General features: G+C 37.7%; 1 protein-coding gene across 1 annotated transcript; it reads left to right on the top strand.

Annotated features, from left to right (window-relative positions):
* Positions 1-634: 634 nt before the first annotated feature.
* Positions 635-7,880, top strand: LOC133529750 (uncharacterized). Its single transcript, XM_061867548.1, has 2 exons — positions 635-1,976; positions 7,060-7,880. Exons 1-2 carry the CDS (start codon positions 1,463-1,465, stop codon positions 7,365-7,367), a joined length of 822 nt encoding a protein of 273 aa, XP_061723532.1. The 5' UTR covers positions 635-1,462; the 3' UTR covers positions 7,368-7,880.
* The last annotated feature ends 2,375 nt before the right edge of the window (positions 7,881-10,255 follow it).

Below are 10,255 nucleotides of genomic sequence, written 5' to 3'. Positions count from 1 at the left end.
TTTCATCAAAAAAAAACGTCACGCTATAGATTTAAGTGCGAGCGGACTTGGCTTAGAAAATGTAGATGTGATCGTTTTATTGGACAACGATGATTAATTTCCAAACACATTAGCTAGCGTGACTGGATATTATAATAACGCTCCAATATTCAATAAAAAGTTTTCTCACACGATAGTTATGCGGTAACACTTATTGTCAAGTGTATTATTTTATACAGAATACCTAATAAACGGCTCTGTCAGGCTTAAGAGGTATTAGTGGTCATTTTTCCAACGAAACGTTCTTGACATTTCCCTCACTGGACTTTGGCCCTAGTTTTTTTGTACATAACGTTAATACTACCAGTACCTCTATCGATACGTTACTATAGCAGAACGAGCTGCTACATTAGGACTTAGGACATCTTTTTTTTTACTGTACGCACAAAATAATATTTTTCAATTTGCGCACGTTATTAACATGAACTTGGGTATTGAATGTATAATAAAATTGCTCATCTGGCTTTATGTTATAAGGCGCAACACAGCGGATGTAATTCCAGATCTAGAGCAGAGCACAACTGGGAAGTACCTCCACCTTACGGATAACCGCAGCCAAATAACACTAGACCCTACTCATAGTGTTGTGTTCCTGCCCCTGATGAGTAAGGTTGCCAGAGCTCAACGAGGGTGCGGAGTGTTAGGTTCGGCAACGCGCAAGTTACTCCTCTGGAGTTGCAGGCGTACATAGGCTGCGGAGACTGCTTACCATCAGGCGGGCCGGATGCTTGTTTGCCATGACTCATGTTTATATTTAAATAAACTTTCATAAACTTTTTTAAAAGTAGAAGGTATTATCCAGATATCCGGTGAATGATGACATAAATTTGACACGAATGTCATCTTTTCGCTTTCATTACCATCCTAAATACATCTTGTCTGCAACTAAATTAAATTAAACTTTAACTTTTTGCCATTCGCAAGCAACCAATCCATTCAATATTAACCCTTAAGCCACTGACGTAAGACTTAACAATAAAATAATCTGAAACAAATGACGCGAAATTTCACGTCTGCTGATTTTGAAAACGTCTCCGAAGAGTCTCAAATAATGACATGATAACAATATCACAAATTACCCCACTGTATCGGAGAAAATTGGTCACCATTAACGAGACAGACCAGCCGTGATGAGAACCCAGGTTTTATTTTGGTGCCTTTTCATTTTTCGCCCATATCGGAATTGCGAGCGGACTGAGTGGTTCCGTACCCGCGCCCGGCCGAGCGTAACCCGAAGGAAAAACGCAAGTTTATACTACACATGTATAAATATAACGTCGTCCAACGATAGTGATTCAGTTTTACGCGATCGCTTGCTACAAAATGGTGGATCGACCGGCGGGGTGAAATAATAATACAAAAGAAAGTGAACTATAACATAATTGTGTAATCAGTGACGTCTGAGCAAAAGTCAATTTTTAAAATGACGCTCAAGATGTGGCGGGAGACGGCGATGGTGTTTTGCATAGTTGTTATAACTTCTGCTGAAGATTATGAAAGTAATTTGACTAAACTGTGGTCGTTATCTGGTGTTAAAAATAGTGGAACGAGGACTGCTGTTGTTAATGTGACCAGTGCACTAAACGTTGAATCTGAAAGAGCGCCGAGGAGATCTAAGGAGTTCGAGGGTTATAGGTTCAGGCCCCGCGCGATCCCATTGAAGGAGCCGACTAGAGAAAGGAGTGTTTATTATACGCCAGATAATAAATATAAGTCGGAGGTTCTTTTCCCCGGTAATTATTTTGCAATTGCCGAAGAGAAAAGCAAGGAGAACTTGACGCAGGATGCGTATAACCCGTTGGAGGGGGGTCCTTTCCAGCCGATAGCGATACCTTTGAAGGAATACCAGGGGAGGTCGCTGGGCGAGTACGAGGAACCAATCATTGAGAAACCTGAAGGGTTCACGGAACAAACGGCCCAGAGGAGATCTATTTCTTGTAAGTATGACTTGACTAACGTAATTAAATTTTAAGGATCCAATTGCGTAATAGTTTAACTTTTGATTTTTCAATTGTGATTAAGTACATTGTATATCAGGTACCCAATTTTATGAAATATAAAAGTAATAAAGCTAGGTATTTAAACTAAATCTGTTTCATACCAACAACTACTTAGAATTATAACAGTTTTTTTGTAAGATTTCAAGCAAAATCGCTTAGAGTATATGGTATTTATAATATGAGTACAACTAACACACTATATAACATTTGACAGTTTTGAAAAACTACCTAACCCAACAGCTGTAAACGTTCGCTACGGCAATTAGCTTGACTCATCAATTAATCATACAAGTGCCTACATGGTCCATTCTACCCCGTACCGCAGTGTTAATAAGGGTAGCGCTGAGTGGCAGCAAATTATGTTAGCTTAAATAAATCAATACTAACATCTAGAAGAGAAGATATTTGATGAATAAAAATGTCTAAAATTTAAAAAAAATATATTTCATGATTCAAATTATATAGACGACAAAAAAAAACGCTTGAAATGAAGATAAAGGAAAGCTTGTTTTTAGCAAACAATAATAAGCCTAAGGAATAAAACATTCTACGCCCTACAAAAATTTGGAAAACCATAATAACAAAATGCACCCTTAGCAAATACCTTATTCTATTCCGTTACTTGACCTACTTTCATCTCAGCCCTTGGCTCCACTTCATCAACTTTCATTACCAAAACTTTTTCTTCATTTATTACGTAATTGCCAATTTAATGGTGACTTGATACACCACCATCATTACGTTCCGTTAGGGACAAGTCATCACTCTCACCAAACCCCTAAATTTGATCAGCAACCCATCATCTTTTCCGCATGTCGAGTGTAAAATGTAAATGTACATTATAGCGTATCGCGTGGTCAACTGAACCAAAGGGATTCGCTCCACTGCGCCTGATTACCATTCCTAGCGAAATAGGTGGAAATATAACGTTCATTGTTGTCCACTGTCTTTGCTGCTTAGCGATTTATTGGTTCGTTGGCTTTTGTTCCGTCTGATTAATTGTTTTATATGCGAAGGTTTTTGGAGGCGTAATTAAATCATGCAAACCTCGGGTTTTTTAATGCCCATATGTTTGAGTCTGTCTTTGGCTGAGGCTTTTCACTGAGGCAAAGATGAGAGGAGACATAGAGAATTGGCTATATCGGGGTGAAAAAAAAAGTAGCCAAAACAGACAAAAACTTGTATTTGTAATTTTGGATAGTAAACAATATTATGAAAACACGAAATCATTTCGGCACCCAAATTCCACACGTGCACATAAGCCAAATGTAAGAATGAGGTACCGGATACTGAACAATTTTAGGCTTAATTTCTGACAACGTAATCGCCTATTTTTATCGTTTCATCTATATATAACTGTTAAATAATACACTGCTTTCATTGTTGTTGATATCATAAAAGTCGATATATGTATAAAAACATTGACATAGCTGAGCTGTCAGATTTTGGTGACACTGCGCGAGGAAAGTTTCACGAATAACCGATGGTTGCCAGGGCAGATAAGTTCTTGAATGGTGACAGTGAACTTCGGTTCAGGACCATCTAAAAAAGGCTCTTAAAATGTCAACCAACACTCTGATCAAGATCACAGAGATACTTTGAATGACGTTCAGGGCATTCCACAAAAAGGTCCGATTTGTTGGAGACGCACCGCGTATGGCAGCTGCCTTATAACCTGTAGAAATCTGTATTATATGCCGTTGAATTTGAAGCTCAATTATCAAATGTTATCTGGCCAAATTTCGGCTTTATAAGAGACTAGTGTTAAAAATAGCATCACTGACCTAACATTTCTCTGCAATACCCCACCGCAGGACCAGTTGTTATGACAATTTTTTAAGGAGGCCATTGTTGAGGATATTTAAAAGTTACTAAAAATTAATTAAGCTATTTATTATGTCTTTAATCGTTAACTTTTCGAAGTCGTTGATGATACAAATATAGTTATATTTGGGCTGAACTCATTAGGTTGGCTTAATGTTATTGAAAAGACAACGGTTTTCGGAAAACTTTTCTCGAATAATGAATCATTTGTCAAACCATTCTGGCAACCACCTTTCGGAAGTAATTTTCATGATAATACACGTAGTTAGTCAAATAGATGATTGTGTAAAATACATAGATTACAAAAAAGACAGGCAAGGAAATTAATTGCAAATTGTTTCATTTTCATTGTAATTCATTTGTTTGGACATCATTACCGGAATCATCACGACACGACACAGAATGGACACACTCCACTGCAGCTGACAGTTATGAATATTACGGAACTTCATTATTACTTATGTGTATCATTATACCAAAAAAGTTAATCATTATTAATCGATTCCTACAGTAAAAAGTGGAAGAATTTAATCATCAGCTTCCGCTTAACACAGTTATTACTCTTTTTAACCGACTTCCAAATCTCAAAAAGAGGAGGTTCTCATTTCGATTGTATGTTTTTTTATGTTTGTTACTCCTTATCTCCGAAATTTGTGAACCGATTTTAAAAATTATTGTTTTGATTTAATGTATATAAATCTATACAGACTGGTCCCGTTTTTTATCAAAACTCAGTTCTGATGATGGGATCCAAATGGAATCGAGGGAACTCCTGAAATCTTAGAGGCACACTTATATTTTTGCATTTTTATCAACAAATTAAGCACTTACATTAAAAAAAGTGGCATTTGATAAAGAAGAACTGCTGATGATGATCAGAACGGAACTGTTCAACGACGCATAGTTCACGATTTAGATTTCGACTTGGATTTGGACTTGGACCAGGACCCGGTCCCTGACCCAGACCCGGACCCAGACCCGGTCCTAGACCCAAACCTGAACCGAGACCCGCACTCGAACCCGGACTCGGTCTAGTACTCGGATTTGGACCTGGACCCGGACCTGAATCTGGACCTGGACCTCAACCTGGACCTAGTCCTGGACCCAGACCTGGACTTGGACCTGGATGTGGACCTGGCCCTGGACCTGGATCTTGATCTGGTCTCATCTAGAAAACAAGGATTTGCATTTAGATATTGCTATTTTGTAAAATGCAACTACTCGGAAAGACCAGACTGGAACTCCTCTACAACAAACTGCGATCCTTAGAGAGCCGAACTCTTACCAGAAAAACCGGACAAGTGCGAGTCGGAATCGCCCACCGAGGGTTTTAAGTATTTGTTGTTAAAGCGGCAACAGAAATACATCACTTGTGAAAATTTCAACTGTCTAGCTATCACGGTTCATGAGATACAGACTGGTGACAGACGGACAGACGGTCGGACAGCGGAGTCTTAGTAATAGGGTCCCGTTTTACCCTTTGGGTACGGAATCCTAAAAAATGATTTAAGTTAGGTTACAACTGCGATCCTTACAGAATAAAACGGCTATAAGAAAAATGGGTTAGATAAGGTAATTAATCAAAATTGACTACCTATCGATGTAACCTGCATATAAAAACCTTACAAAAATTATTAAAAGAAAGTTCATTGCATTTTTTTTTTAAATATCTTACATTTAATTAAACAGAAAAGTGCCGTGAAAACATATCGGGTTTGTATCGACACTACATTCGTGGATATATTTTACATTAAAAATTGTTGTGTTACATAGGATAAATAAAAATTAAATTATATAAAATTTTAAATGAGATTAGTTAAGTAGGTACAAAAAATTTATAGGCGGGTAAAACTAAATAGTTCCCACTCAGACTAAAGACTATTTAACATTGTATACCATATGGAGTTCGAATATTATTTCTAACAAATTTTATGATTAACAAAAATGATGACCTGCAAAAATTAGAAATTGGTCCCTTAATGCTAAGGATCGTAACATCATGTCCTTTTGTTCAAGACCAGATTCCTCCATAGGCTTCTATTCCTCGCCAAGTGCATGGCCTCATGCAGTTTTCATTGCATAGGTGCAGTGATTTGAGCACACCATCTAGTAGGGGGAGGGCCCTGAGGTCTGGTGCCTTCAAGTTTGCCCGTCATAATAACTCTCTCTAGGCTACCCGGGAGCGGCGTGAGAGATGTACGAAATATATGAGAATTGGGTCGTGGTATATTGTTGACTAAGTCTACCTTTTAAAAGGAAGTCGAGTAGATTCCAACTTTCCTACTTACCTACTGCTATGGCGCAGTGACCCGAAGTGGATCTTTGCCCCCGACACCAAAGACCGCCATGCTTCTCTGTCCAAAGCCGTTTCTGACCAGTCGACGGCGCCGAGTTCGCTAAGGTCTTTTTTGCACTTCGTCTCTCTAGTGGTAGGGCGTCCAGACGGTCTTCGGCCATTTGGAACTCCAAAGTACGCCCTCCAGACTGCATGATCTCCAACTTTCCTAAAGAGCAAAATCTGTCTATTATAGTTTAGAAAATGCGTCTTGCGTGGAACTATCAGATGAAGAAAACGCGAACATAATATAGGCTAGTAAAGATAGGCTAACTATCTAAGCAGTTAATTATCTTAGATCTGTACGCATGCAACTGTTGTTAGGCGCCTTATTAAAAGAAATTATAACTATTGCATGTTTTGCTAATTGTGATCAATCTCGATACCATGTTTACACTATTTATGTTTCCCTTTGCGTTTTTTTAAATTGCAGTTTGATTTTATCTGATATTAGTATCATCATTTTGTCTGTTATGACCTAATTATGTTTTCTACCTTTTTCCCCACTGAGATTTTAACACAATTTCTGCTGTATCTGAAAATCGTATTCCATAAATTATTGGCTTCATTTCCTTAATCTTAACTTCTCAATTGAGGTCAAGGTCAAAGGTTATTTGTAATTGTATTTTTACCGGAGTACCTTATTGGCATAATTATATAGACATTTTGAGCGCCAGAGAGATTTATATGAGAATAATACCGATCATCCTAAAAACTTAAAATTATTTAATTTTATTTGTAGTTTTACATGTATGTTAAATGTTGGTGCAGTAAAGAATATTTACTTACTTACATCCTGCAAGAAATGTAGGATAACAACGCTAGGATAGTTATATCAAAGACTTCTCTTTCTTGTTACAGACCTCTTCGGCATTGAAGGTGCAGAGGATGACGAAGATGATGGCGAAGACGTAGACGGTGAATACGAAGCGGAGGAACAGGACGGACAACACGACCGATCGAAAACCAAGATCAAGCCGAAGAAACCCAAGACGAAGAAACTGGGTAAATACATGATGCCGCTCCTCCTAGCGTACAAGATGAAGTACTTCGCAATGATACCTCTAATGGTCGCTGGTTTGGTACTGCTGGTAGGAGCGACGGGATTAGCTGGGTTCTTCTTTGCCCTATTCGCCGCTACCATGGGTTTGCAGAAAGGAAGTTACTAAATGTAGAATAAAGTCGACGATAACTCGCAGTTGCCATCCAAGTATAATTTCTTCACCGTGTAAGTTCAGTTATAAATTTAAGGCAAAAGTTTTGTAGCAATTTTTTATACACTTTTGCTAGCTGTCAGCTGAAGTCGTATTTTGATTTCTCAATGTACCTACACGGTTTTTTTACGATTTACAAGTCAACCACCGAAGTCTAAGGGCAGAACTTCTACAAACTTTACTTAGTTTAATTCAATACTGAAATGAAACTGTCATTTCGGTGTATGAATGGTTCTGTTGTTGTTATTAATGCTCGCGCTTTTGTAAATAATTTCATAATTTATTTAATTAGTGTTAAATGAATATTAAGCTATTTATTTAATTTAATAGAAATACGAATAAAATGAACCAAATCGACGTAGTAATGTATATGATAGTAGTTACCATGAATGATGTACGATCATGTATGTATTAAAATTGTAAAATGATCAACGAACATTATGAAAATATAAGGACACTATGCTTTGATCGTTTCAATTTTTATTAAATACCTAATTAACCTATATTGAAAGTATTGCCTTACTTTTATTTTACTACATGATTAATTAAATAGGAAAGAATTAATATAATGGTAAGTATTAGGGAAAAAAACCAACATTACAGCCTTTGATTTTATATGGTACTATATACTAAGTATGATAGTAGTTAGCAATGTCAATCATTGTATATGGTCGAGGACTTTGAATTCTGTGCCATTCTTGGAGGATTTAACAACTGGAGACGCCTTCTCTGTACTTTTTTGGACAAAAAAAGTCTGCCAAATTTTGTGGGGGAGGAGCATGTATGACTATTTGTGCTTACATAACGTAACGTATGAATAGCCAACGTCACTCCATACAATACATACAATCATTGGTCGAGGTTTTCTACAGCGGGGTAAGCTCTTAAAGGCGGCTCCGGTTATTAAATAATTCAAGGTACCATTACCTACCTTGTTGGAGTGACAATAGTATGAGGATTCTATATAAATATGAGAGCTGGACCTTGTGATATCTGGCCCAATTTTGATTTCGCTGTCAATTTTCCTCTGATTTAGATAAATTTTGGTAGATATGGAAGCGCAATCTTAAAGGCATTTTGGTAATACAACCGAAAATTATACATATACGCCATATTTATTCCACCCTGAAGGACCTTTTTAAACTCACCAAATTTTATCGAACTCTAATGAAAAATCGACAACATCAAGAAATCGGCCCATTGAATGCTACTGGGACAAGGGCGAAGACACACCTAGGTACCTACTTTACTTTTAACCTAAACATATTTTTACGTAACTCTATTCAATAAACAATGGACTTACACATTACGTACTGGAAGTACTGGAACTGAACAAAGTGTAGGAAGGACAGAACCAAGTAAACTTAGAAATATGTGTATCAATTTGGTACAGACGTTTACACTGAAAACTGCGATAATCCAAATGACTTTTGATAACCACCGTGTTTATAATTAAGGAGACCGATTCTAATTTTACAATATGTTTTGGGTTTTTAACTGGTTTAGATATGACATTGACCATCGTCTTGATAATTTTAGTGTGCATCTCACGCACGAGTCTCAGCATATTATGCTGAGCGCTTATTAAGCGATCTTCCGTTCGTATCAAAAGCACAAGTTGTTAAATCTGAATCGAGCTCAAGTTCTGCATTGCATGCATTGGTTACGCAACGATCTCCGTGGGAAAAGTTAATATCGGAATATTAAAATCCCAAAGAAAACAATATGAAAGTAAATAGCAGGACAGTGATTTTCCTGAATGACGATGGACCGTGAAATGAGTCGGGCGCACGGATAATGGCAGAGCAGCTGTTACGGTCCACTTATAATGTAATCGGAGAGTTTAGCTAAGTTTTTGCAAAATATATAGCCCTTAAATCTAATATAGCCATGTACATGTTTCATGTAAGATGAATAAATTATGATGATTAGTTGATCAATTTGAGCAGCAACCGCTAGAAGACGATGCTAAGCATCATATCCGCAAAACGCGATCTAAGCCCTCTTACACGTAGACCCGCAACTCGACTGGACAACTCCATTGCGATTTGCGCATCGTGTGACCACATCTTCAAGACAAAGTTTTGTTTTAGGAGTCCGGAATCCGGATAAAAATTGTTGATGGAGACGCGAATGCCGGATACCGCAAGGAAGATTAATAATGATGATGAATCATTAACATCGGTTAAGTCTAAAACAAAAAGGTGGGTGGTCTTACGTGTATACAAAAACAATGAATGGATGAAAAGATTCGCACGTTTCTGGTAAGCTTCCGTAGCTCAGTTGGTTAAGAGCGATCAGACCCGTGTTCCGAAAGATCGCATGTTCGAGTCTTGCCGAAGGCGGTGAATTTTTCCATTTATCCTTTCCTTTAATACAGCAGAACGAAAACAAAAAATAGAACCAACCATTTCTTGTTTTTGTTCTGTTACAGGTAGGGTTTGCAATGCGGATTCGATATGTATGAAATTATCCGGATCTGGATCCGGATCCGCAGGTTTTCCCGTAGAGATAAGATAAGATAAAGATAATGATAGTTTATTATTCAAGTAGACATATTACAATGCGCTTATGGACATCAAATAAAGCTACACCGGCTCTAACCCTACACCTCTGACCCAAGAAGATTTAAATCCCCCCTCAGTTGGAGGAGGGTATCCCATACATTTCAGATCTGTCGTGCAAACCCTAGCTACAGGGCTTATAACGACAATAGTGGCACAGTTTCATACGGCTGTGTATCAGATGTGTCTGCGGTATTGCGAGGTGATGGACGAAAGATGATTGTGATCTGTTTTTCCTAGTATGTAATCCTATCATATAATCTGAATTGTACAGTGCTT

This window comes from Cydia pomonella, chromosome 21 (genome assembly GCF_033807575.1).
Source record: "Cydia pomonella isolate Wapato2018A chromosome 21, ilCydPomo1, whole genome shotgun sequence".
NCBI classification, from domain to species: domain Eukaryota; kingdom Metazoa; phylum Arthropoda; class Insecta; order Lepidoptera; family Tortricidae; genus Cydia; species Cydia pomonella.
Note: the sequence above shows the minus strand (reverse complement) of the source record. Positions and strands in the feature narration are given on the sequence as shown.